The 27497-nt window shown below is 48.1% G+C and overlaps 1 protein-coding gene across 1 annotated transcript in view; it reads right to left on the reverse strand.

Annotated features, from left to right (window-relative positions):
* The window catches only part of rxfp2l (relaxin family peptide receptor 2, like), a 107253-nt gene that overhangs the window by 17210 nt on the left and 62546 nt on the right, over positions 1-27497 (reverse strand). The window contains exons 9-14 of the mRNA XM_038776243.1: positions 23202-23270; positions 21963-22034; positions 17881-17952; positions 14650-14721; positions 8288-8359; positions 1163-1234 (exon numbers count right to left, since the gene is read on the reverse strand). Of these exons, the coding sequence (XP_038632171.1) occupies positions 1163-1234; positions 8288-8359; positions 14650-14721; positions 17881-17952; positions 21963-22034; positions 23202-23270 (429 nt within the window). The remainder of the gene's footprint in view (positions 1-1162; positions 1235-8287; positions 8360-14649; positions 14722-17880; positions 17953-21962; positions 22035-23201; positions 23271-27497) is intronic.

Here is a 27497-nt window from a genome sequence, read left to right on the forward strand (position 1 = left end):
GTGCAATGCCAGGGTATCACCCTGCCCAGAGTGCATGCCCCTAGGAGCCCCAATGAGTGCCATTCCACTTTGTCCCCATTTGTGAAGACCAGTACTAAATGACGCTCACCCGAGGTCGCCAAGGCAAAAGGTTAAATCCCAACACCTTTGTTACCTCGGAGAACTGCATATTAGAGTGAGAATAGCTGTCTCATTCCATATGCAGATTTGGCAAAAGATGATCCCATCCACAATAGATTGGACCTCGCGAAGTGTGGCAAGCCGGATAGATCCAGGAAGCAGGTTCTCCCAGCAGATACTAGCTATGTTGCAGCACGGTGTGCTGCTTTTTGGGTGCAGCGTGGCCGGTAGATCACGGCCAGTGTCACCTGGAGTGGTTAAGACAAGTAATATAGATATTTGAGGGGAGTGGAGGGTCTTGTGCACACTGGGCAGTGCCCTCGTCTCTGAACCAAAAGCTCTGAGCTCAGGTCCCACTTCAGGACTTGATGGCCATGATGAGTGTGTTCACAACGTGGCCAAATAGGTTGAATTTAGCCTGTAAATTCTTCCAATATGCCTCTGTCAGGTGGTCAGAGAGGGAGAGTCTCTTGGTCAGCCATATTTGCTGTGGCTAGGTTTCCCCATAAGCTATAGCCTCTGGCGACAGGCTAGTGCCCAGGAAATAACAGCTATAGAAACAGATCTCAGCATGCATTTCATCTGCCTCATGTGTGTCTAGGAACAGAACGAAAAAGAATTAAGGGAAATCTAGATAAGTAGCTAAGGGAGAAAGGAATTGGATATAATGATGGGGTTAGATGAAGTAGGTTGAAGTATAAAGTCCAGTAAATACCAATAAGGCTGAATAACCTGTTTTTGTGCTGAAAGTTTTATGTACTTTTATGTATGTAATTATTGAGTTTTACAGCAGAGAAAGACTCTTCAGCCCATCATGTCAAAATAATACCCTACATTAAGTTAAGAAAATATTGGATCTCTATTTTATAAAACAGGCTAACTGAAGTTGTTTAAATAGTGCCATTACTGCTCAATAAATAGGTCATCTCGTAAAACAGATATTGTTAAACTCTTAATGACTGATGGCATTCATTGCCAGAACAAGTGCAGTTTGTTTATTTTATCGCTCCAGGAAAACCTTTACTAGGAAGATTCAACGTACATGTGTGAGAGATTGCCCAGATTCTTAAATATTCGGTTCTGCATGTTGAAAATGTTGATCCCATCCAAGTCTCTGAAAAATAAAGAAGCCAGGAACTATTAATGTGCATCTCAAAAAGCCAAGTGCTAAGCTAATTTTAGGTATTGTGAGCAGTTTTGGGCACCTTTGTTTAGGAAGGCAATCAAGGTCATGGAAAGGAAATCAAAGCGATTCAAGAGGATACTATAAATAAAAGGTTTCAGTTATGAGAAGGAACTAAAGAATTTTAACAAAGAAGATAATGAGAAGGTCCAATGGAGGCATTTAAAATTATGAGATTAAGGAAGATAACAACAAACATGCACATTGGCTGGTCAGTCAGTAACTAGAGGGCATACATTTACTACATTTCCCAAAGGAATGTCAAATATGGATTTTTTTTTTTAAACTTAAAGGCTGTTCGGACATGAAATTCTCTACCAGAAAGTGTGGTGAAAGTAAAATTGCTTTTGAAAGAGAAATGGATAAAATCTGAAATACAAAACAATTAAAAAGGTATGGGGAAAGGGCTTGTTCAGAGACCAAGTTCAGGTGTAATGGCTCTAATATTCTATTTGATGGTTTGTGAGGGAAAAGGTTAATAGCCTCATAATGCTCTTTTGTTCTTTGTAACAGTCATCTTGTGAACTTCATGAAACTCATTAACCAGTTTATGGCTTATTGTGTTGAATTTCATTTAATTTTTTGAGGAGGTAATTGAAGTAGTAGATATGGGAGTTTCTTTCAATGTTACCTTCATGAGATTCAAGAAGGCATTGAATATATTTCACACCAGAGATTATTAACAGAAATGAGAGAACTTGGAGTTGGAGGTAACTTATTGGCATGGGGAGGGAATAGTGTAGGAGATAGGAGACAGACATAGGGATAATGGTATGTACTCAAATTGACAGAATTGTACATGTGTTAGTGGAGTCCCCAGATAGCTGTATTGTGGTCTTAGCTTTCCACTATATTTATAAATGATTAAAACAAAGGAACTGAGAGCACAATCTGCTGATGACATTAAGCCAGGTGGCTTACTAAAAAGTGTAAATCTGAGTTTAAAATTGGAAAGGGACATTGATAGATTAAGTGAGTAAACAAAACTACGACAGATTAAGTTTAATGTGGAGAAGAAGTGTCAGACTATCCACTTTTGACTCAAAAAATATAGATCAGAGTATTTTCCCAATAGTGAAAAGAGAATTAAAGGTACTGTAAGGTAGTGGACAGGTGCAAGAAAACAGTTAAAAGACTAACGCAGTGTTTGTCTTTATCTCAACGGGTCTGGAATGCAAAGGAATAGAAGTTGTGAAACGTTTCAGCTCTGGGCCCCACAACTCAAGAAGGATATGTTGTCCTTGGAAGGAATGCAAAAATCACCAAAATGATACTGGGGGAAAAGGGGTAAATTATGAGAACAATTAGCTCAGACAGGGTTTTTAGTTCCTTTGATATAGAACAATGTGGGAACTTCCGGTAGCGGTAGCTCCCGCTCAAGGTGGAATTGTTTTGGTCCTTTCCCAATCCGAAGGGTGGAATTCTGGATGGAAAGAGATGCAGGTGTGCCAGGAGAAAGTGTAACTCCTCTGGCGTGGTTGGTGGATGGATTCACAAACTAGAAATGGGTTGAGAAAAAGGGAGCTGGTGGAGCAGGAGAGTCTTAGTGCGCCACAGGTCAAGATGGCAGAGAGCAAAGGGCCTGTTCTGCCCGCCCAGTGGTCTATGGAGCAGCTGGTAGACTTCTTAAATGAGAAGTTCAGCCTTGGAGGACCTGGCCAGGGTGGCGGAGCCGCTCAAAGCAGGGATTGACCGAATGGAGCAGAGGCTCGACAACCAGGGCCAGATATTGGAGGAGGCGGTGGGGAGCACGAGAAGCAGCTCACCTCGTTGGTGGCCGAGATGGGGGTGATGCAGGAGACCCAAAAGAGGCTGAAGGAAAAGGTGGAGAATTGGAGAACCGCTCCAGGTGGCACAATTTGTGGATCGTGGGGTTGCCCGAAGCCATCAAAGGAGTGAAGGCTAGCACGTATGTGCCTAATATGCTGGAAAAACTGATGGGGGAGGAGGCCTTTAACCAGCCTCTGGACATCGACTGAGTGCACAGGGTGCTGATATGAAGGCCACAGGCAGGCGAGCCGCCGAGGGTGATGGTGATGCGGTTGCACCGCTTCTTGGACAAAGAGAAGATTCTTCGATGGGCGAGGCAGACGAGGAGGTGCACCTGGGAAGGGAACGAGCTGTGGGTGTACCAAGACCTGGGTGCAGACCTGGCGAAGAGGAGGGCCGGGTTTAATCCGGTCGAGGCCACCCCCTTCAAGAAGGGGTGAAGTTTGGGGTGCTATACGCGGCCTGCCTCTGGGTGACTTCCAGAATCGAGAATACTATTTTGGAACGCCAGAGGAAGTGATGGGGTTTTTGAGAGGCAATGGACTGGCACGAGAAGGAGGACATTGAACTTTTGGGGAGGTGTGAGGAGGTGTTTTATCTTTGGTTGTTTTTGGAGAGCTTTTTCTCCTTTGAATTATTCATGCTGGATTTGGTGGCAGGGTGTTGGGGAGCATCATGGGACAGTGTACCTTTGTCTGTTGTTCTGTTTCTTTGTTTCTTGGGGGGTTGCGGACCGGGGGGGGGGGGGGGAATTGGGGGCAGAGGTGTACGGAGGCCTTGGGCATGGGCTGCCATGCTAGTTGTGGGGGGCACGTAAATGGAAGCTCAGTGGGGGGCAGTCAGGTGGTTGGTACAGGGGAGGGGGATGGATGGTTGTGTTGTTTTGGAGGAACAGGGGAGGGAATGCTGACAAAGGTGTGGCTGGTGTGGCGCAGTTGGAAAGGGAGTGATGACAGTAGACATCCGTGGCTGGCCCAAAGAGGGATATGGTTGATCAGCAGGGGAGGGGGCGAGGAGCCCTCCAACCAGGCTGGTCACGTGGAACATAACGGAGCTGAATGGGCCGGTCAAACGGTCATGTTGTTCATGTACCTGAGGTATCTGAAGGCGGACCTGGCTGTTCTACAAGAGACACATTTATAGATAGGTGATCAGGCAAGGTTGAGGAAAGGATGGGTAGGGCAGGTGTTCCATTCGGGACTGGATATGAATACAAGGGTGCTGGTGTTGCTGGTGAATAAGTGGGTGGCGTTCGAGGTGGGGAATATTATGGCAAATTCAGGGTGGGGGGATTTTCGTGATAGTTAGTGGGAAGCTGCAGGGGATGCCGGCAGTCCTGGATGATGTGGATTTTATGAGGTGGGTGCTGGGAAGATTCCTGACCTGGACTCGCACCGGTTGATCATTGGGGGGGGATTTTCAAATGGCCATTGAGCCAAGTTTGGAGCGGTCGAGCCCAAGGTCGGGGTAGTTGTCGGCAGTGGCAAAGGATCTGAGAGGTTTATGGAGCATATGGGAGTTTGACCCATGGAGGTTTGGGAGGCCGAGGGTGAATTAGTTCTCGTATTTTTGCCATGTGCACCGGGTGTACTCCCTGATGACTCTTTTGTGGTGGACAAGGCATTGTTGGCGGGGGGTGGTCGACGCGGGGTATTCCGCATTTATGGTCTCAGACCATTTGCTGCACTGGGTGGATTTGCGAGTGGACCGAGGCGGGAGAGGGGCAGCACTCGCAATGGAGGCCAGATGTGGGGCTGGTGGCAGATGAGGAGGCGTGCGAGTGGTTGAGGGCCGCCATTCGGGGGTACATGGAGCTGAACGACACAGGGTAGGTCATGGCGGCCTCACTGAGGGAGGCACTCAAGGCGGTAGTTTGGGGGGGGGCGGGGGTAATTTTGATTCGGGCACATAGGGAAAATGCAGAACGGGCAAAGGTGGCAAGGCTGGTGGAAGAGATTTTGAGGGTGGACAGGACATATTCGGAGGCCCTGGAGTGGGGTTGTTGAGGGAGAGGCAGAGGCTCCAGATGGAGTTTGGGCTGGTGTCCACGGGGAAGATGATGTGGAGGGCCAATGGGGAAATATACGAGTATGGGGAGAAGGCGTGTAGGACGCTGGCCCACCAGCTTAGGAAACAGGAGGTGGCAAGGGAGACTGGTAAAGTGAAGGGAGGGCGGGAAGGATGGTGCTGGACCCGGTGGGGGTAAATGGGACATTTGAGGAATTTTACAGGAGGTTGTATGAGTCGGAGCCCTGGCCAAGCGGGAGGGAATGCAGCAGTTCCTGGGTGGGTTGGTGTTTCCCAGGGTGGACGAGGAGTTGGTGCAAGGTTTTGGGGCCCCTATTGGGTTGAGGGAGGTGATGGGGAGAATGGTAGTGATGCAGGCAGGAAGCCCTGGGCCTTCTGGGTGCTCTGGTTTCCTCCCACAGTCCAAAAATGTGCAGGTCTGATGGATTGGCCATGATAAAGTGTCCCTTAGTGTCCAACGGTTAAGAGGGTTATGGGGATAGGACGGGGGAGTGGGCCTAGGTAGGATGCTCTTTCGGAGGGCCGGTGGGCCGGTGGGCCAAATGTCCTTCTTCTGCACTGTTGGAATTCTATGATTCAGTGGTTTGTTCAGGACAGTATCAGAGATGTATAAAGCTGAAGATGGCGTTGGAGCGAGGCGACTCTCTGCGAGCTCTCCCCAACAGATCCAATTTTTACTTAACTTATACTCATTCTAATCTTTTAAAATTTAATTCTAAGACTAACATTATTACTAACCTCTTCTTTATCTTTTCTTGCAGGCTTGAACATTCTCCGAGGCCCGTAGAGACCTTTTGACCTGACCCAACCTGACCTCCACAAGCTGGAAGTGGAGAAGCCCCGACCTCGATTTGGAGCTGACCCGGACCTTGGAGCTCCAACCTGGCCTAACAACCGATGCCAGCCCCCGGATTGCCCGGTCCAGTCCCCGGAGCTCCCGACCCGACCCCCGACGACGAGACCCGGCCCAACTCGACCCCGCAAAACCCGCCCACCGACCCGACCCGAAAAGGCCCGCCCAGCATCCCGACCTACCTGGTGATGGAAGAAAGAAAAATCCACGTGGAGGCACGACCGGGCCTACTTCAAGACCCAACACCAGGAGCGCCCAGGGAGGGAACAAACCACGGGACTCAGCCCAACCTGCCTCAGGAAGCCCCTGCCCACGTCCCAGGACCCCCGAAATGGAAGAGACCCCGCGCGAGGACCCGAACGCGCTGCAAGGTACTCACGTTCCTGCAGAACACTGGGACCCATCCGGAGCGCAAACATGCCCCCCCCCCCCCCCAGCAACCCCTCTACCTCAACCAGCGTCCGGGACCCTGCCAGACGTGACCCCGGAAACGGACCGAGGAAGCGAGGGAACCATGGTGGTCTGCAGGTTAGACTGAAGCAACGCGGTTTCAAGACCCCTCGTCCCAGCATACGCCTGGCAAACGTCCAAGCGATCGAAAACAAGCTGGATGAACCTAACGCCAGACTTACCTCTCAGAGGGAAGTAAGAGACTGCTGTGTGCTCTGTTTCACAGAGACATGGCTTACCCCTGCCTCACTGGACTGTGCCATACAACCTGAAGGCTTCTCAATTCACCGGGCGGAACGCACCGCGTCATCAGGTAAAGCGAAAGGTGGAGGGCTTTGCCTCCTCATCAACTCCTCCTGGCCCTTGGATGTGGCGACTTTGGCGACCTACTGCTCCCCGGACCTGGAATACCTGACCATGAAGTGCCGCCCATACTATCTTCTACGTGTGTTCACTTCAGCCATTATCACAGCGGTCTACATCCCACCCCAGGCAGAAGGAAGGTCTTGGACAAACTGGACATTTATAAACAACTACTAAACAGAACATCCGTAGGCCTTGTTCATCGTGGCCAGAGACTTCAACAAGGCCATCCTCAAGAGTGTACTGCCAAATTTCCACCAGCACATCTCCTGTCCCACCAGGAGCGACAACACTTTTGATCACTGCTACTCAAAAATCAACGGCGCCTACCGTTCCAATCCCTGACCGCACTTTGGGAAATCAGACCAGAAGACGGTGCTCCTTCTCCCGGCGTACAAGCAGAACCTCAAGCGGGAGAATCCAGCTAAGAAGGTTGTGCAGTGCTGGTCCGAGGAAACAGAAGAATTCTTACGTGACTGCTTAGAGACAGTGAACTGGTCCATATTTAAGAATTCATCGACCAACTTAAATGAGTATGCATCACCGTCACAGACGGAAACTAAGGAAATTCAACATGTCCACATTAACCCTTACCAACCTTTACAGATGCACCATAGAAAGCATCCTATCTGGCTGCATCACAGCCTGGTATGGCAACTGCTCGGCCCAGGACTGCAAGAAACTTCAGAGAGTCGTGAACAAAGCCCAGTCCTTCACACAAACCTGCCTCCAACCCATTGACTCCATTTACACCTCCCGCTGCCTGGGGAAAGCAGGCAGCATAATCAAAGACCCCTCTCACCCGGCTTACTCACTCTTCCAACTTCTTCCATCGGGCAGGAGATACAGAAGTCTGAGAACACGCACAAACAGACTCAAAAACAGCTTCTTCCCCGCTGTTACCAGACTCCTAAATGACCCTCTTATGGACTAACCTCATTAACACTACACCCTGTATGCTTCATCCAATGCCGGTATTTATGTAGTTACATTGTATACCTTGTGTTGCCCTATTATGTATTTTCTTTTATTCCCTTTTCTTCCCATGTGCTTAATGATCTGTTGAGCTGCTCGCAGAAAAAATACTTTTCACTGCACCTCGGTACACGTGACAATAAACAAATCCAATCCAATCCAGAGAAGGTTACAGTGTTGTTTCCCTCTGGTCTACTTGTCTTAAGAAAGCAAAAGGCTGGAGTATAAATTCATTATAATAAGTACTAAATTATTGACACCCACAAGTATGTACTTGAACAAAGCTGGGATATAGCCCAATGTTTTATTTCTATTGAGTTTCAGTTTGTTTCTTCTCTAATTTTTGTTTATAAACTTGGAGTTCAGCCATATGTTCACCACACCATTGAATTTGAAGATGAATAGCCAAACGTAGCCATTGGCTGTGAGCCTGGATTTGGCTCTCGTTCGGTGGGAAAGTTGTCACTTCACCAAAAAGAAAACTGAACATCCAGTAACCAGACACATGTTCTACCAACGATCAAAGAAAGATAAACTGTACTCACAGTGACTTGAGAGTAACAAGGTGGTCAAACTGATCTTTGTGGATATAGTTCATCGGGTTATGCGATAAATTGCTGTAAAGGAAAATACATGAGAACTTGGGTACATTTTTCAAAACTTCCAAAAGGCCCTAGAAATATTTAACCTTAACATTCCAGTAAATCCCATGTTGTGAGTAGTTCAAAATTATCTTCCTCATTAATTTTCTCTTCTGAAGTTATTTATTTCTTGTTAGGGCGATGGTCAGCCTCCTATACCTACTTTGCTCAAATAGCCTTTCTTTGTGTGACGGTAGGTTAGTTGACAGTGGGACCATTCCAGCTGCAACTAATCTTTTGCTTGTCTAACTTTCATCAATACTCCTCCTGTCACCAATGAAGGTCTGTCTATACATGGGCACTTTCCAGCAGGGGCCACTGGGCAGTGATCATGACTAGAACTTTTGCGGAATGTCCCTTCTTAGGGCACTAAGACCATTTCTCAAACATCCAAATGTATTAATAGTGAGATCGGCTAACTCAGCACAGACAGAAGACCTTTGTGACCTTTATGGATCAGTTTCATACCAGACAGTGTATCTACCTACAGGGCCATGAGGGGAGCAAATCAAATAGCTTTGATAGCATTATGGCTGTCAAATAACTGTGGGCGCGATTCTCCCAAAACGGGAGAAATCGTAAAGCTGGCGTCAAACCCGGGCGGGTTTGACGCCAGCGCGCCCCTTCCCGACCGGGAACCGATTCTGGTCCCCGGTCGGGGCTAGCAGCCCGACGCCGTAGGCTCCGGCATGACGGGCTTAACGAATATCGTTAAGCCCGCTTGCCGGAGTTAGCGCCGGCTGACGCGTCATATGACGTCAGCCGCGCATGCGCGGATTGGAAGACTCCAACCCGCGCATGCGCGGATGACGTCATCGCGTATTTGCGCGAAACCCGCGCATGCGCGGGCCGGGTTGCCCCTCAGCCGCCCCGCGAATGGATACTGCGGGGCGGCGGAAGGAGAAAGAGTGCGCGGGCATCGGGCCCGCTGCCCGCGATCGGTGCCCACCAATCGCGGGCCCATGGCACCCTTGGCACGGCCGTGGTACTGCCGTGCCAATCGGTGCCATGGTTATGAAAAGCGAGTTTGTCACGCCGTTTTTACGAACGGCCAGACCAGGTGTGTTTGCCGTTCGTAAAAACGGCGTAAAGGGCTGGGACTTCGGCCCATCGAACAGCTGTGAATCGCTGCCGGCCGTAAAAAAACGGCGGCAGCGATTCGGGTCGGGAGTTGGGCGGGGGGTGGGGGAGAATAGCGGGAGGGCGGGAAAAATGTCGTGAAGGCCCTCCCGCTATTCTCCGACCCGTCGTGGGGGTCGGAGAATTTCACCCTGTGTTTTTTGTTGTGTGCATGAAATGACCGTTAAAGGAACACAATAGGTATACATCCTTGGAATACTGTGAGATAACACACTGAGTGTCTGTGCCAGATAGAGGAATTTGGTGATGATGGCCTTACACTGGATTGGTCCACGATTCTGCTTGGCAAAGTACTGCAGTGATTTGCTGTTGCCTTCTACAGTATGAGTAACCAGGAAACTCTCCCACTCGTACTGCCTGCCACCCAGGATTTGTAGCCTGATAATCAACCTGTTTGGCCATGTTAAGAATGCATGGCCATCAATTCCTGAAGTGGGACTTGAACTCAGAGCTTCTGGCCCAGATGTGGTGATGCTACCACTGCACCAAAGACCTCTATGCAAGATCTTTGTGCTTTAACAGCAGAATTACCAAGGCTACAAAGGAGCCACACTATGAAGTGAAATGCATGCATGGAAACCTCAGGTGGAATTTAATGGCCATTCTGGGAATGGGCTGACAGGTTGGTGGGGAAGGGAGATAGGCAATAGAATCATATGCAATGCCAGCTTGCCTTTAGACCATTTGTGGCCTTTACATAGACAAATAATGGTCACCTCATTGGTCTCAGGGCCTCCTCCTGCTGCTGCTGTTATATCAGTGGCAGGAGGTGTCTGGGGGCTGAGGGGGGTCCCATCTGTTCAAGCACCCTGCCCAATGGAGGTCCCTCCCTCCATTGTATGCCTTCCGTCTGCAGCCTTCAGCAGTGGCTGTTGCTGCTGGTGGTGCTGTTGGAACCAGGTCGCTTCTGGCCATATGATTAACCAGCATCTCTCGGCGGTTGGTCTTCATCCCAAGCAGAGGCGTACTTACCTCTGACTTTTCAGCTGGGACGGTTGGGGCCACTGTCTCCTTGTAAAATTCCAGACATAGAAACAGGAATATGCCACTTAGCTCCTTGAGTCTATTCTGCCTGACCTAATGCTCTGGAGACATGGGTTCACGGTGACCATGAAACTATCATTGATTGTTGTAAAATCCAGCTGGTTCACTCATTTCCTTTTGGGATGGAAATCTGCCATCTTTACCTGGTCTGGCCTACATATAACTCCAGACACACAGTAATATGCTTGACGCTTAATTGTCCTCTAAATGGCCTGACACCACTCAGTTCGAGGACAACTAGGGCCAGCAAAGCCCCACATCTCATGAATGAATTTAAAAAAACACTATGGGATACAACCATGGGCTGGTTTAGCACAGTGGGCTAACCAGCTGGCTTGTAATGCAGAACAATGCCAGCAGCGCGGGTTCAATTCCCGTACCAGCCTCCCCGAACAGGCGCCAGAATGTGGCGACGAGGGGCTTTTCAAAGTAACTTCATTGAAGCCTACTTGTGACAATAAGTGATTATTATTATTATTATTATTAATAACCATAGTTTGTGTATTCGATCCTCACAATTTAATCCTTGGGCCTGAATTTTCCTTGAGAGAGAATGAAAATAGGCAATTTGACCCCCTTCCACCGACACAAATATAAGTGACAGATGAGAAGCTTTTTGGTCTGTTTTTCCCATTCTGCACAGAACCCTATGGGCGAAATTCTCCGCCCCCCACGACGGGTGGGAGAATAGCGGGAGGGCCTTCCCAACATTTTTCCCGCCCTCCCGCTATTCTCCCACACCCCCGCCGAAGTCCCGACCCGAATCGCTGCCGCCGTTTTTTTTACGGCCGGCAGCGATTCACAGCTGTTAGATGGGCCGAAGTCCCAGCCCTTTCCGCCGTTTTCACGAACGGCAAACACACCTGGTCTTGCCGTTCGTAAAAATGGCGTCACCAACTCGCTTTTTATAACCATGGCACCGATTGGCACGGCAGTACCACGGCCGTGCCAAGGGTGCCATGGGCCCGCGATCGGTGGGCACCGATCGCGGGCAGCGGGCCCGATGCCCGCGCACTACTTGTCCTTCCGCCGCCCCGCAGTATCCATTCGCGGGGCGGCTGAGGGGCAACCCGGCCCGCGCATGCGCGGGTTTCGCGCAAAAACGCGATGACGTCACCCGCGCATGCGCGGGTTTGAGTCTTCCAAACTGCGCATGCGCGGCTGACGTCATATGACGCGTCAGCCGGCGCTAACTCCGGTAAGCGGGCTTAACGATTTTCGTTAAGCCCGTCTTGCCGGAGCCTACGGCGTCGGGCTGCTAGCCCCGACCGGGGACCAGAATCGGTCCCCCGTCGGGAAGGGGCGCGCTGCCGTAAAACCCGCCCGGGTTTTACGGCAGCTTTACGATTTCTCCCGTTTTGGGAGAATCTCGCCCTATGTTTCCCCCAGACCTAGTAAAATTTGTCCTATTATGGACTTTATCCAGCCACTTAATTCCCCGAGGGAACATTCTGTATAAATAATTGATTCCAAGAGTAATCAAGCAAAATTGATGAATATCCATCCATCTTTTCATCTCTATTATTTGACTCTGGCTTGCTGCCATCCACAAACAACATTCATGTCAACTCCCACTATTTCTCCTCCAGCATTTGCTGCAGAAAAACTAAGTGCAGCATTTTGTCATTTTAGTTTATACTAATTCCTATAACCTTCACTCCAGTATCTGAGGTCAAACATAGAAGTCACTGTAACAAAATTAGTGAAGCAATGCCATTGTTGAGTTGCTGACTGCAGTTGGGTCCTACAAACACATTGTTTTAATTTGAATTTGGAAGGGGGGGGGTTGCTATCATATGCTTTCTGAAACAGTGCGCAGAATCATTCAGAGCGGGCTATACTTGGAATGGGATTGGAGGCTCCAGGTTAGGGATGGACAAGGGCTACAAACATTTTCTTGGAACATGATAATCCTTTTGCTGCTGGAACCAAAGATCTGCGATCAATGGAGAACAACTGATCAAGAATGAATAATGGGAATGGATATTTTGGGGGTTTGCTTAATTACCTTTGGGGGCTGGGATATATTCTACAGAATTAGTGGGTGGAATGGAATTGATTGCAATGTGCACGGCACAACGTGACCAGTAGATGCCGGGAGTAGGAATTAACGGGTATTTTTCAAATTGGCAGGCAGTGATTAGTGGGCTAGTACAGGGATCAGTGCTGGGACCCCTGCTATTCACAATATATATTAATGATTTAGATGAGGGAACAAAATGTAATATCTCCAAATTTACTGATGACACCAAGTTGTGTGGGAGGGTGAGCTGTGAAGAGGGTGCAGCGATCCTTCAGTGTGATTTGGGCAAGTTGAGTGAGTGGGTAAATGAATGGCAGATGCAGTATAATTTGGAGAAACGCGAGGTTATCCACTTTGGTAGCAAAAGCAAGAAGGCAGACTATTATCTCAATGGCCATAAATTAGGAGGGGATTGTGCAACGAGATCTAGGTGTCTTCACACTCCAGTCACTGAAGGGAAGCATGCAGGTACAGTACGTGGTAAAGAAGGCAAATGGTTTGTTGGCCTTCATAGCAAGAGAATTCGAGTACAGGAGCAGTGATGTCTGCTGCAATTATATAGGGCCTTGGTGAAGCCACACCTGGAATATTGTATGCAGTTTTGGTCTCCTTATCTGAGGAAGGATGTTCTTGCTCTGGAGGGATTGCAACAAAGGTCTAGCAGACTGATTCTTGGATGGCGGGATGACGTATGAGGAGGGATGGAAATGGTTAGGATTGTATTCGCTGGAGTTCAGAAGAATGAGGGAGGATCTCATAGAAACCTATAAAATTCTAACAGGACTAAACAAGGTCGGTGCAGGAAGGATGTTCCCGATGGTGGGTGTGTCCAGAACCAGGGGTCACGGTCTGAGGATATGGGGTAGACTATTCCGGACAACGATGAGAAGAAATTTCTTCACCTAGAGAGTGGTTGGCCAGTGGAATTCATTATCAGAAAGTAATTGAGGCCAAAACATTGCATGTTTTCAAGAGAGTTAGATACAGCATTTAGGGTGAAAGGATAAAAGAATATGGGGGGAAAGTGGGATTAAGCTATTGAGTTGGATGATCAGTCATGATCATAATGAATGCCGGAGCAGGCTTGAAGGGTTGAATGGCCTCCTCCTGCTCCTATTTTCTATGTTTGTATGAGATCCCACTTCCGAGATCTACCTCCGGCCTGCCATGCCTCGCGAGAGATAATGTGATCTCGCAGACATCGCAATGTGAATCCCGCCCATTGAGCCACTTTCTCGCAAATCTGCATACTAGAGTGAGACAGCTAGTCTCAATCTAATATGTGTTCCCGAGATCTACCCAAGGCGTGGGATCTAACTCCCTTGCCTTGGAGACTTTAAGTTAGTGCCATTCAGTACTGGTCTCCTCAAAAAGGGGACCAGACAGAACAGCATTTGTGGATGGCTCCCAGGGGATTGGAGGCTCCCAGGTTCATGTCCTCTGGGCAGGATGGCACTGCTACCTGGGTGTCTGCCTTGCACTGCTAAGGTGCCCAGATGGCACTGCCAAGGTGCCAAGCTGGCAATTCTTTGCATGCCAGTGATTGGGCTGGGGTGTGCCCTTCGTAGGTGTAGGGGGCCATGGGGACCTCCTGAAAGTGAGTTGGGGCTTTGGGGGGGGGGCATTTGTCGTGGGCTCGAGAGATTGGGACACTATTTAAAAATGGCATCCCGATCTCTCGCTGCACTGAGGAGGTCCGGCCAATGGAGCTCCTCAGTGCACAAAACAGGGCTAAGTGCGGCCTCATCAGGGAATTCAGACTGAGGCCCCTGATCTATGTGGGTGGGCATTGGATCGCCGGGCAGGTATCACTGTGAGCGCTGGGAAACACCCGGCTAATCCTGCACACTACGGGATTCTGTCCCCATTCAGGTAGATCGCGGCCAGGGACATAGATTATTTGAGAAAGTGAATGCTACAGGACCTGTGAAAGAACTGCTTTGATGGGTCAAATTACCAATTCTTGGCCCATGTTTTCTCATCATCTTAATAATGGAGAAGACCAAATTATGACTGAATATTAGGAAAGGAGTAAACATTGTGAAATGCAGTAACTTACAGCTGTTGGAGATGTTCAAAGTCTCTGAATATCAAGGGAGACAATTCCTGAATCTGATTCGAAGACAAGTCCCTTAGAAAGAAGAGCAGACAAAACCTTTGAATAAATTAGTGCAACACAAAACACATTGGGCTGAAGTTCTGGGGATCTTAGTTTGTACAAGTGTGGTGAAGCAAAATTAATATCCATCTTATCCCAAAGATGGAGACCCCATTCCCAATCACAGGGATGGTTTCATTTGTATGGCTAGGAAGTGTGCATCGTGTTCACCAGGGTGTTACAGTGATATCTAGCCCGAGCAACCAGCCAGGCCGGAGGTATGGTACTGAAAATAATTTAAAATGAGTCAGGCCAAACCAGTTACAGCACTTTGTTTCAGAGAAGCATTAGGAAGAGTATGTTGGGCATGCCAACTAGCTGCCAACCAATCTAGAGACTTTTAAACTATTAACAAAGTTGGTTGTTGAGTTACAGATCTATTCAACTAACCTCATATTAAAAAGGCTGCACAATGTAAAGTGATGGCAGTGTTAAAAATAAAGAGAGAAATGGACAGTGTGTGAAGAACATGTCAAAGAAAGTACGAGGGAAAAGAACCCGGGACAATTATCCCAAGAAGAATGAGATATATTGTGAAGGATTAAATGTTCATAAAGGCCACATTTTCAGGTATGGTGATGCCAATTACCAGATGGTGGAGATTCTGAGGTCAATCAATAGTTATAGTCAGTGGAGTACCTAGCTGGTGCCATGTGTTTCAGGACAGCATGTAAGAAGTACTAATGATGATGTCTACACACAAAATAGAAACACATCAAAGCTTCACTCAACCTGCAACATTAAGTAATTCATGGTTTGAGAAGATACACTTTAACGTAAGAGTAGGAATTAAGGTTCTAACCACTGTCTGGAATCTAGTCTGGAACCATAAAGAAGGACGGTGCTAAGGGAAGACCAAAGTATCAGAGAAATGAAGTGGTACAGCCAATAACCTAATAACCCAAAGCTAAGATCTACAATGCAGGAGCCTATCAGGATTGAAAAGTGGACAGAACATCAGATTACTACCTGGGGCAAAGCATTCCACATCTCAAAAACTCTTTGCAAGAAGGAAGTTTAATCTACGCTGCTCTCATTTGTACTTAATGAGTAAGTTGACATCATGGCCTTTTATCTTTAATTTACCAATCAAACATGACCAATGATCTTTTTGTTCACTCCCTTCATAATTTTGAATGCCCATCAAAATGTCCCCAACTATCCCCTGCCTAACTGGAAGTAGTGAGGCAAATTGTAGTAACCCTCTTTTGGGCTCGTGATAGACTCACTCAGCATAGACCAGGGATTAAACCTGGGCCATTCCTAATCATCTAAACACACTCTTAACCTTGAAAGCTGAGCTACTGGTGGAACAACCAATGGGTCAGTATTAAATACTCAGAGCTCTACACTCAGATTTTACATTTAAAAGTCAAATTGCAAAACTTACTTTTCCTCCCAATTTACAAATGAACCGTTTAACTGAATAATGTCATGGAGGCTTCAAAGAAAATGGGGACTGTGGCTGGAGTGAAGTGAAGTGGGCTTTAATCCTTGAAATATTAGGAAGTGATCTTCCTCTGCTCGCAGTGTGCAAGCTCAACGAGTACAGAGCACAGCAGAAATAAATCCAGAGCTCAGCTACCAAACCAGCCTCTGACTATCCATCCTGTGTATGCTTCTCATAATAATAATCGTAATAATAATAACTTTCATTTTTGTCACAGGTAGGCTTACATTAACACTGCAATGAAGTTACTGTGAAAATCCCCTCGCCACCCCATTCCGGTGCCTGTTCGGGTACACAGAGGGAGAATTCAGAATGTTCAATTCACCGAACAAGCACACTTGTGTAGACCTCTATCATGTCTCCCCTCAGCCTCCGTCTTTCCAGTGAAAACAGTCATAGTTTATTCAACCTCTCCTCATAGCCAGCACCCTGGAGACCAGGCAACATCCTGATGAACCTTCTTTGCACTCTCTCCAAAGCTTCCACGTCCTTCTGATAATGTGGTGACCGGAACTGCACGCAATTCTCCAAATGCGGCTTAACCAAGGTTTTATATAGCTGCAACATGATTTCCCAACTCTTGTACTCAATGACCTGGCTGATGAAGGCATGCATGCCATATGTCTTCTTAATCACCTTGGTGACATGTGTTGCCACTTTTAGGGAATTGTGGACCTGCATGCCCAGATCCCTCTGTATGTTAATGTTCCTAAGGGTTATGCCATTTACAGTATAATTCATAACTAGGTTTGATGCTCCAAAATTCATCACCTCACATTTGTCCGGATCAAACTCCATCTGCCGTTTCTGTGCCAAAGATTCCAATCTATCTATTATCCTGTTGTATCCTCTGACAAACCTGATGCTTCTGAAGGGCGGTTGCAGCTAAATCCCAGTGGAAGACCAGAGGATTTATGTTAATGGGGCAAGTTTATTATCTGGACGGTTTCCGAGTAAGAATGCTGAGCTTTAAGATTAACTTTGAGTGTCAGGAGCTGTGAATTGCATATCCGTGGTCCTGTTATTTTTTCCAAAATTTCTGAATATGTTTGTGAAAGCCATCTCACAGCACAGCTGCAATGGGGACGTATTTTGTGGAGTCTTTGGGAGGAGTGGGGCCTAATCACACTGGCAAGTACAGCTTTACAGACACGGACCCCCCCAACTGATGGCAAGTTTCCCCCCCACCCTCCAACTGAACATTGATCACTGGTCTGACCCCAGCCCCACACCACAAACATTACTTGCTGGCATCGGGGCCCTTCCAGTGCCAGGGCACTGCCCTGACAGGTCCCCGACCATTCGGGGGCTACAATGACCTCGGGGCCCCTGACGTGGTCATCACATCTGGTCTCTGTTATTGGAGGCCAGCAATGATTCCCATGTCATGCTGAGGGGTGGGAACATAGCACTTTCCCGGTTGATTCAGCATCAAGGTGCCTTTGCACATTCAAATCTATTTAAATGTATTTAGGTTCATGCCTTCATTGGGCGTAGCGTGGCCGGAACATCACCCCCTTAATGTCTATTTTTTTCATTGTATCCATTTTTAGGCACTACTGTATTTGGGAATAGGTTAGAGGAAAGTCTCCCTTTATAATTTTAATTGAGTACATGTGGATTGTCAAAGTGAAACATTTTGAGGAATTATAACCAAAAGATTTAGCCAAAGAAACACTTACAGTTCTACCATGAGTGGCATTGTTGAGAATGCATCTTCCTTAATATATCTGATTTTATTGTTGCGGAGAACCCTATAAGAAAGAAAATATTCTGATTAGAATGAAAAAGCACTAATTCAAGATGTAAGTTTAAATTAAAAAAAGCATCTTTGAAAAATATTGGTATATAGTCTCAAGCAAAATGTCTGATTCTCATTTTCATTAACTTCAATGGCAAGAAAATCAACAGAAGTAAAATTTGAGCTGTGTGTGAATAGGCCCAGTTTACATGATCACAGAAAGCCAATCATTTTATCGAGACTGCACAAACACAGGCAACTAATTCGGGACTGGATTTCCCCTGCGGGCTTCTGAATCCCACTCTCGGTGTAAATGGGGTCAGAAAACCGCACTGTTGGGGAAACAGTCACTTCAAGTGCATGCCCCTGGAGCAGCTAATTAACGGCCAGAGGTAGGCTTACTGTCCAATTAAGGGGGGGTATCAATGGCCTTTCAAGGCAAAAAGAAGCAGCAAGGTGCCTTGGAAGGTGGGAGAGGCAGAAGACACTTCAAAATGGAAGTGCCCTCTTTCCAACTTTAAAAAATTTAAACTGAAAAATAGCTTAATTTTGCAGCCAGGCAACCACTGCAGGGATCGGCGAGCACCTCCACAGGGCAGCCTGTGGCTATTGTTGCACCCAGGCAGGCAGGGATGGTCTTCAGACCTGGCTGGAGAATTGATCCCCTGAATTCCCACCGGGTGCTATCTAACCTGGCCCCCATCACTGACACAGACCTTGTGATCAAATGGGACATTCCAGGCAGTCTTGTTAATTTGGCCAGAAGTGGCTCATAATAAGCTGGATCGGCTACCAGTTTGTGTGTGGCAGGTGGCTTTGTCACATCACCCCAGCTCTCACAACCTGCACTTGGTAAAATGGCTCAAGGGCGGGATGGAGTCCACAAGGCCAGCATCACTATTTTTAGTTCCTCCAACTTCTGATCCTGGTCCTGTCGGGGGCTTAAAATCACATTCATTTGTATACTTGACATGTTTGAATAACATTTCCTTTACTGCACACAGATCACAGCCCTTTCACGTTGACTAATGTAACAATATTAGGGGCAATAAACAATAAACTAGGGGCTGGTTTAGCTCACTTGGCTAAATTGCTGGCTTTTAAAGCAGACCAAGCAGGCCAGCAGCACGGTTCGATTCCCGTACCAGCCTCCCCGGACAGTCGCCGGAATGTGGCGACTAGGGGCTTTTCACAGTAACTTCATTGAAGCCTACTCGTGACAATAAGCAATTTTCATTTCATTTCATTTTCGTATTATGGAACGTAAAAGTATATCTCAAGTTAAATGAGTTGAGAGGGATTTGTGGACTTCCAGACTTGACCTCACTGAGCAGCCAGGGAGGCTGAAGGTGTCAGCATCAGACACATCTAAGTACAGGAAAGAGCTGAGCAGGAGGATTTCAACTTTTCTAATGGTTGTGCTGTAGGCAGGAAGGCTAAATTGGTCTTGGGTGCAGTGTAGATTTACCAGTACAATACCAAGTCTAAAGTGATTAAATTATGGGGACACGTTTCCCTTGAGTATAGCAGAGTTAGGGGTGATCTAATTTCTATTTCTTTACTACCTGGAAATCTGAAACTCGCTCCCCTAAAATGTTGAGATTGCGGTCAATTGAAAATTTCAAAACTGAGTTTTCTTTTCTTGGGCAACTGTATTAAGGATTTGGAACCAAGGTGGTTAGATTGAGATATAGATTAACCATGATCTAAGTGAATGACAGAACAGACTCAGGGGCTGAATGGCCTACACCTTTTACTAAGCAAACAGGAAACAAAGGGTAGTCATAAATAGGTCTTTCACTGGTTGGGTTGATGGTATCCAACGAGTGGTGTGCCGCAGGGATTCATGCTGAGGCCTCAACTTTTTACAATTCATACAAATTACTTGGACAAAGGGATCGAAGGTATGGTTGCCAAATTTGCTGATGATACAAAATAGGTAGAAAGTAAGTTGTGAAGAGGACATAAGGCTACAAGGGAACAGGTAGGTTAAGTGATTGGGCAAATATCTTGCAAATGGAGGATAATATGGGAAATATTAAGTTGTCTGGGAAGAATAAAAGATAAACATATTATTTACAGGGCAAACGATTGCAGAGCTCTGAGATTCAGAGGGATCTGGGTGTCCTGGTGCATAAATCACAAAAGACTCGTATACAGGTACAGCAAATAATTAGGAAAGCCAATATAAAGGTATTGTTTATTGCGAGGATGAATTGAATATAAAAGTAGTGAGTTTATGCTTTAGTTTTGCAGGATACTGATGGGACCACATCTGAGTATTGTGTACAGTATCGATTACCTTATTTAAGGATAGATAGAAATGCATTGGAAGCAGTTCAGAGTAGGTGCACCAAACCAATATCAGGAGTGGGTGCGTTCTCTTATAGGAAAAGATTTGATAGGCTTGGCTTGTACATGCTGGGGTTTAGAAGAGTAAGAGGCTACTTAACTGAAAAATATAAGATACTGAGGGATATTGCCAGGGTAGATGTGGAGAGGATGTTTTTCTTGTAGGAGAATCTAGGATTGGGCTCACTGTTTAAAAATAAGGAGTCACCCATTGAAGACAGAAATTAGAAGGTTTTTTTTTCTCTTAAGGGGTAGTGAGACTTTGGAACTCCTTCCTCAAAAGGCAGTGAAAGCTGAATCTTTGAATATATTCAAGGCAGAGGTAGATAGATTCTTGATAAACAAGGAGGTGAAAGGTTATCGGGGGTACACTGGAGGTTACAATCAGATCAGCCATGATCTTATTGAATGGCGGAGCAGGCTCGAAGGGCCAAATGGCCTACTCTTGCTCCTAACTCACATGTTTGTGAGTATTTAAGGCAACCAGGCAGTAAACCTATTTATGACTACCCTTTGTTTCCTGTTTGCTTAGTAACAGGTGTAGGCCATTCAGCCCCTGAGTCTGTTCTGTCATTCACTTAGATCATGGTTAATCTATATCTCAATCTAACCACCTTGGTTCCAAATCCTTAATACAGTTGCCCAAGAAAAGAAAACTCAGTTTTGAAATTTTCAATTGACCGCAATCTCAATATTTTAGGGGAGCGAGTTTCAGATTTCCAGGTAGTGAAGAAATAGTCCTGAAGTATTGCAGTGATAAGATATTGGATATATCAACATGCAGAGGATGAGGGAAAATATCTTCAAGGGTGACCTACACATGATGAATAAGAAGACATGAATGTGGGAATAGAAGCTCTTTGAAGAAGTAAGGTGTATGCTGAAGTATGCTGAAACAGGTAAGACCCCAGAGAAGCAATACCACAGGGGTAGACCCCAGAGAAGCAATGCCACAGGGGTAGACCCCAGAGAAGCAATGCCACAGGGGTAGACCCCAGAGAAGCAATGCCACAGGGGTAGACCTCTGAGAAGCAATGCCACAGGGGTAGACCCCAGAGAAGCAATGTCACAGGGGTAGACCCCAGAGAAGCAATGCCACAGGGGTAGACCTCTGAGAAGCAATGCCACAGGGGTAGACCCCAGAGAAGCAATGCCACAGGGGTAGACCCCAGAGAAGCAATGCCACAGGGGTAGACCCCAGAGAAGAATAAAATGACCAAAAATGTTGACGGTTCTGGCGGATTTGAAGACTCGCAAGTTATGGCTGTATTTACACACATGATACCATTGCTGACTTTTGCCAGGACAGCATCCTGATTTGGAAAAGGCATATACTTGTGGGCTAACAAAACTTCAATCTTTGATGTGACCAATCGAGGAGGTTGAATAGGGGTGAGCCAGTTCACCCCTTCCCACCCAGTCGCAGCAAGCTGCTTCAGATTCCTTCAAACAACATTGATTTGTAAATTTAATTTGACTTGCTGTTTCTTTTGTGTACAGCTCACCTGTCTCCTGGCCTACTCTGAAATTGCAGTGAATTGTACATCAGCGGGAATGTGGTGGCTATTTGTCACGCTTTTTCTGACTGTCACCCCATTCCTGCCTGAAGACAGGACGAAGATCGTACCCAATGAGTCTACTGCAGAGGTTTTGCTCCATGGATATACTCACAGGACAGTAATCTTGCTGCATGTCTGAAAAGATTTTTTATCAATGGACACAAGATGATTCCCTTCCATATCCCTGTTTCAATTGAAACAAAGTGTGAAGGTTAGCAGGTGTATAGTGCAAGGTAATTCATGTTTTAAAAAAATCAGTTCCACCCCATCACCTGCGTCTTTTCTACATCACATTAAACTTTTACATTTGCTCTCCATTAAATTATGTTTAGGTTGAAGATCAATAAGCACGAGAAACCCTCTAATGCTTTGTCCATATAGCCTTTTTTTCATATGTGATTCTAAAGTTTGCATGTCAGAAAGCTATACAACTATGTGGTGCACCCGCGCTTTCCTTTAGGGATCAAAGTATAGAAAACTCAGCTAAGACGAGTGAATGAGATCATGAGGTTTTACATAGGGTACCTGCAGCCAGTGTAAAAGTCGGGAGGTGAGCCCACCTGTGTTTGACTGGCTTACCCTCAGCCATTTAATTTGCATTGGGCCTTTAACTGGCCTTTAACTCATTCTGAGAGTCGGTCTTGTCTTGGAGAGCTACAGGCTAATGAGAAAGCTGGCAGCTCTCTTGTCCAGGCAGTGCCTCTGAGAGTGGTGTCCACTGTTAGGAACTCAGTGAGTCACCTGATGAAGAGGAACCAGGAGCCTGGAACAGGGCCCCGGCGAGACATTGGGGGGCATGGAAGTGGACAGGGCAGGGGGTGAAGAAAAAAACAAGGGGGTCGGTGGGAGACTTTAGGGGAGGCCATGGATGGGTGTGGGAAACCTTAAGGGTGGCACGGTGGCACAGTGGGTAGCACTGCTGTCTCATAACGCCAGGCACTCGGGTGACTGTGTGGAGTTTGCACATTCCCCCAGTGTCTGCTTGGGTTTCCTCCGGGTGCTCCGGTTTCCTTCCACAGCCCAAAGATGTGCAGGTTAGGTGGATTGGTCATGATAAATTGCCGCTATGTGTCCAAAGGTTTGGTCGGGTTGCGGGCGATTGGGCATAGATAGGGTGCTCTTTCGGAGGGTTGGTGCAGACTCGATGGGCCAACTGGCCTTCTGCATTGTCAGGATTCTATGAAAGAGATTCTATGAAGGGTGGTTATTAAACATTGATGGGTCTCAACTGGCCACAGGTAAGTGTGGGGTTGGACAGGGACAGGTAGGCAACAGGTATGCAGCACTGTCATATCGTTCCCAAACAGTATTTAACATTATATAAGGTGCTTCTATGTATTCTCATACTTACAGCCAATTCAGTTCTGGCAATACTGTACAGATGCTCGGAATGTGTTCCAATGAATTGTTCATCATATATCTAAAGAAAGAAATGGGACAACTTTTTCTTTAAGGTGTTCTGCAATTAAATTGTAAACTATGCTGAAACATTAGGTCAGATTATACTGGAGCAGGGCAACTTGCAGCATGTGGCGTGTGTTAGAATTTCTCCTGCACTCTTCAGCTCAGAAATGTTTTTCCTGAGAGGTTGTTGAAGGTGTGAGTTAATAACAGTACAACACGAGCAACAGTGAATAAAAGCAAATTACTGTGGATGTAGGAATCTGAAACCAAAAGAGAAAATGCTGGAAAATCTCAGCAGGTCTGGCAGCATCTGTGGAAGTCCAGTGGGGAGTGGCTCACAGGTTTAGTCTGTCCGGCGCCCTGATCGTGCGCTGCAATCGCCTGAGCTCTGGTTTCGCTGTGGGCATGGGTGTTGAACTCGTCGGTGCGGGCACGGGTGTGGACTCCGGGAGCGTGCCTTCTGGAGCTTTATCCCTGTAGGTCAGGAAGGGGGTATAGTAGGGGGTGTGGAGGCCATGTAGGGGCGGGGATGCTGTTTGGTGTAGGTGGGGGGGGGGGGGGGGGGGGGGGGGTAGGTGATGGTCATAGGGGATCCTGCGGGTTCCAGGTCCTGGAGGGAGACTGTATCTTGTCAGCCGTCGTGGTGCACCATGTAGGCATACAGGAGGTTGGCGTGAAGGAGCTGGACCCTCTCGACCAGGGGGTCGGACTTATGGCTCATCACGTGTTTTCGGAGGAGTACGGGCCCCAGTGTTGTCAGCCAGGCTGGAAGAGAGACCCCGGAGGTGGATTTCCGTGTCTGGTTGTACGAAGCTCTCCGTGCTCCCGGAGTCAAACAGGCTGGGCTTTTCGTGCTCATTGACCCGGACGGTCATCATGGAGTTCCTGAGGTGCTTTGGGCGTGACTGCGCCAAGTTGCGGGTAGCCAGCGTGGTCAGAGGTGGTGGGGTGGTCCCAAGATGGCTGCCCCCACGGTCGCACGTGTCGGGCGGCGATGAAGATGGTGGCCAAGATGGCGGCCCCATGAGTCTCACATGGCAGGCCGCGTAGGAGACGGCAGCCAAGGTGGCGGCCCCTGTGAGTCGCACGTGTTGTGTAGAGTTGAAGATGGCTGCCCCCATGGACAACACGAGGTGGGTGACGTGTCTGAAGGGGGCGGACTCGGCAGGCATGCAGCCACACTGCGCGGTCTGTGAGTCTGAGAGTCAGGCCTGTGATTTGGAGGATTTGGACCTAGCCAGGCAAACTTTTGCAAAGTGTCTTTTCTTGCCGCAGTCGCTACAGTTCGCGTTCCGAGCCGGGCAATGCTGTCTGGAGTGCTGGTGCTGGCCGCAGAAATAGTAGCCCCCCCGGGTTGGGCGGGCAGCCGCGCGGCACAGGCCTGGGGTATTCTCTGGTCGGGTATCTACGAGGGGGGGGTTGCGTAGTCAGAGGGGAAAGCGGTGAGGCTCTGAAACGCTACTTATAGGGAGGTGGCTAGTTTTACCGTCTCTTCTAGGTCGAGGGTGGCCCTCTCGAGCAGGCGCTGCCTGACATAGTTGGACCGGATTCCAGCCACATAGGCATCCCGGATGGCGAGTTCCATGTGTTGTGAGGTCGCGGCGGCCATGTAGTTGCAGCTTCGCGCAAGTACTTTCAGGTCGCGTATGTACTCCTCCAGCGATTCCCCGGGGCGTTGGCGGCGAGTGGTGAGGAGATGCCGCGCGAACACTTTGTTCACCAGCCTCACGTATTGCCGCTTCAGGATCGCGACCGCATCTGCGTACGTGGTCGCTTCCTCGATTTGCACGGAGATTCGATGGCGTGGAGGAGGCTCAGTTTCTCTTCGTCGGTGATGGACGGCGAGTAGGAGGCGGCGAGGTAGGCCAGTGCGAAAAAATCCCTTTGGCTTCAGTGGCCTGTGGGTCGAATTCCAGTCGGTCAGGTTTGAGGGCTGCCTCCATCGCAATGTTGTAGCTGATTAAATTGATATGACCATCAATTCACACAAGTCGGAGACTTGAAGTGAACTGTGGGCTTTAATCATCTAGAACTGTGCCTGCCTGCGACTGCTCTGCACTGGGGGCCGCCTGCAGCTCCATATACCTCCCCTCAAGGGGGCACTCCACAAAGGCACCAACATGATACAATGCAGTGTAATACATACAATAGTCCATAGGTGGAGCACAGAAGGGCAACACCATAGTACAATGCAATACAGTGGTGAATGGCTGCCATAATACATGCACCACAATTGCAACTTTCCGTGATTGACAGAAATATTACTCCTCTTGTTCGGCAAACTGCAGGATTATTGGTTGCCCCACCTTCTGTGCTGTATGGTTTTACTAATCAAATCCTTTCCATCGTGTATAGCATTATTTCTTACTTTCATTTCATAGTATATATCATTGGCGGGATTTGCCGACCATCCCGCCGCGAGTTTTTCAGCAGTGAAGGCAGTGGTGCGAACAGCCAGTAAATCTCGCTCATTATCACTCCTTATCTGTTGATAATGTGCAAAACTATCACACCTTTTCCTCTACAGTCTACAGAACGAGACTCCCAAGTTACATTTTATTTAACTTAGTAACATTTTAAATTTTCAATTGAAAGGTTGTGGATTCAAGCTCCTCTTCAGATTCAGACACAGGGCGCGATTTTCCGGAATGTTTCTAAGTGTTGCAGCGAACGGGACTTGCCACGGGCTTCCTGGTGCTGGACCCATCAAGGCCGGCAACGCTATTCAACGTTAATTGGTCCACTTAACGAGGGCTCATGGGCTTCTCGCTGTTAATGAAGGCTGGCCAGCTGATTCGGCGGAACCAAGCTAGCCAGCCCACTGCTAACAAGGTCAAGCAGAATTTAAGCTGCACTTGCTCAGCCAACCCCAGCCAGCTCACAACAATAGTCCCGAAGAGACCAGCCCCAAGATTCAGAGATGCTGACCTGGGAGGCTCCTCGACGCAGTGGAGGCCAGGAGGGATGTTCCCCCGAGGGTCCCAGAGGATGAGCCATACGGCAGCCAGTGCTGCCTGTGAGCTCGGGGAGTGTGACCAGGAGGACTGGCCTCCAGTGCCGAAAAAAGGTCAATGATCTACACCGGACAGCATGGTGCGTAGAAACCAATGCCCTCCCCAAGGGAGCATCCACCCCCCTCAACTCTCCATGCAACCCCCTGACCCTCCCTCCACCCCCCCTTGGTGGGGGGGGGGGGGAAACCAAGCGGGATTTGTTCAGGGGAGGCAGTTGACGGCCAACATAAGAAGGCTGTTGAATGTTATCACGATGCCCCTAGAGGGTAGGGACGTAGAGGTAGTGGTCGCAATGGACGCAGAGAAGTCATTTGACCGAGTGGAATGAGTGGCTTGGATTTGGGTGGGGCTTCATTGACTGGGTCAGGCTGCTATATCAGGCGCCCGTGGCAAGTATTCGGACAAACAGGCTGACATTGGGATACTTTAGGCTGCACCGGGGGACGAGGCAGGGGTGCCCCTTCTCCCCGCTGTTGTTTGCACTGGCCATAGAACCGCTGGCAATTGCATTGAGAGCCTCAAAGGGCTAGAAGGGACTGGTCCGGGGCGGGTAGGGAGGGGGTGGAGCACAGAGTCTCGCTATACGCGGATGATCTGCTCTTATATGTGTCGGACCCACTGGAAGGGATGGAAGAAATTATGGGGATTCTGGGGGATTTTGGCCAGTTTTCGGGGTATAAATTGAACATGGGGAAAAGTGAGATGTTTGCAATCCAGGCAAGGGGCAGGAGAGGTGATTAGGGAGTTGCCGTTTAGAGTAGTAGGGGGAAGCTTCCGGTACTTAGGCATCCAGGTGGCGTAGGAAGGGGAACGGCTGCGCAAGCTTCATCTGGCCCGACTACTGGACCAAATGAAGGAGGATTTTCTGAGGCGGGACGTGCTCCCGCTGTCACTGGCTGGGAGGGTACAGGCAGTGAAAATGACGGTTCTCCCGAGATTCCTGTTTGTGTTTCAGTGTCTCTCCATCTTTATTCCTCGGTCCTTTTTTAAACAGATCAACAAGATGATCTCGGGCTTGTATGGGTGCGTAAGACCCCTCGAGTTAAAAAAGGGATGTTGGAGCCCAGCCACGGGAGTGGGATTGGCGTGGGAGCGAGTAGAGGCGGCATCTTGTAAGGGCACTAGTTTGGGAGCATTGGTAACGGCGGCGCCTCTGTCGTTCCTGCCGGCATGCTACTCCACCAACCCCATGCTGGTCGCAACCCTGAGAGTCTGGGGGCAATGGAGAA

This window comes from Scyliorhinus canicula, chromosome 17 (genome assembly GCF_902713615.1).
Source record: "Scyliorhinus canicula chromosome 17, sScyCan1.1, whole genome shotgun sequence".
NCBI lineage: Eukaryota > Metazoa > Chordata > Chondrichthyes > Carcharhiniformes > Scyliorhinidae > Scyliorhinus > Scyliorhinus canicula.